General features: G+C 52.8%; 1 protein-coding gene across 1 annotated transcript in view; it reads right to left on the reverse strand.

Annotated features, from left to right (window-relative positions):
• Window positions 1-223, reverse strand: part of LOC123739005 (formin-2-like) — a gene marked incomplete at both ends in the record, with an annotated part of 1,815 nt that extends 1,592 nt beyond the window's left edge. Inside the window, one exon of the mRNA XM_045713587.1 lies at window positions 1-223. This exon is cut by the window's left edge and continues 100 nt beyond it. Within this exon, the coding sequence (XP_045569543.1) occupies window positions 1-223 (223 nt within the window).
• Between the last annotated feature and the right edge of the window lie 307 nt (window positions 224-530).

A 530-nucleotide genomic window follows, 5' to 3' on the forward strand; every position in this document is an offset into this window, starting at 1 on the left:
GGGCTATCCTCGTTCTGTTTCAGACCTGGGACCGGGCTATCCTCGTTCTGTTTCAGACCTGGGACCGGGCTATCCTCGTTCTGTTTCAGACCTGGGACCGGGCTATCCTCGTTCTGTTTCAGACCTGGGACCGGGCTATCCTCGTTCTGTTTCAGACCTGGGACCGGGCTATCCTCGTTCTGTTTCAGACCTGGGACCGGGCTATCCTCGTTCTGTTTCAGACCTGGGACCAGGCTATCCTCGTTCTGTTCTAGACCTGGGACCAGGCTATCCTCGTTCTGTTCTAGACCTGGGACCAGGCTATCCTCGTTCTGTTTCAGACCTGGGACCCGGGCTATCCTCGTTCTGTTTCAGACCTGGGACCAGGCTATCGTCGTTCTGTTTCTCACGTCAATTTGTTGTTTTCCTTCCAGTCCTAATTTAGATTCTGTCCTAAATGGTCCTCTATTCCCTATGTAGCGCACTATTTTTGACCTAGAGCCTGTGCACTATAAAGGCAATAGGGTACCATTTGGGACGTAGCCCCTACC

The sequence above is a fragment of the Salmo salar genome, unplaced genomic scaffold (assembly GCF_905237065.1).
Source record: "Salmo salar unplaced genomic scaffold, Ssal_v3.1, whole genome shotgun sequence".
NCBI classification, from domain to species: domain Eukaryota; kingdom Metazoa; phylum Chordata; class Actinopteri; order Salmoniformes; family Salmonidae; genus Salmo; species Salmo salar.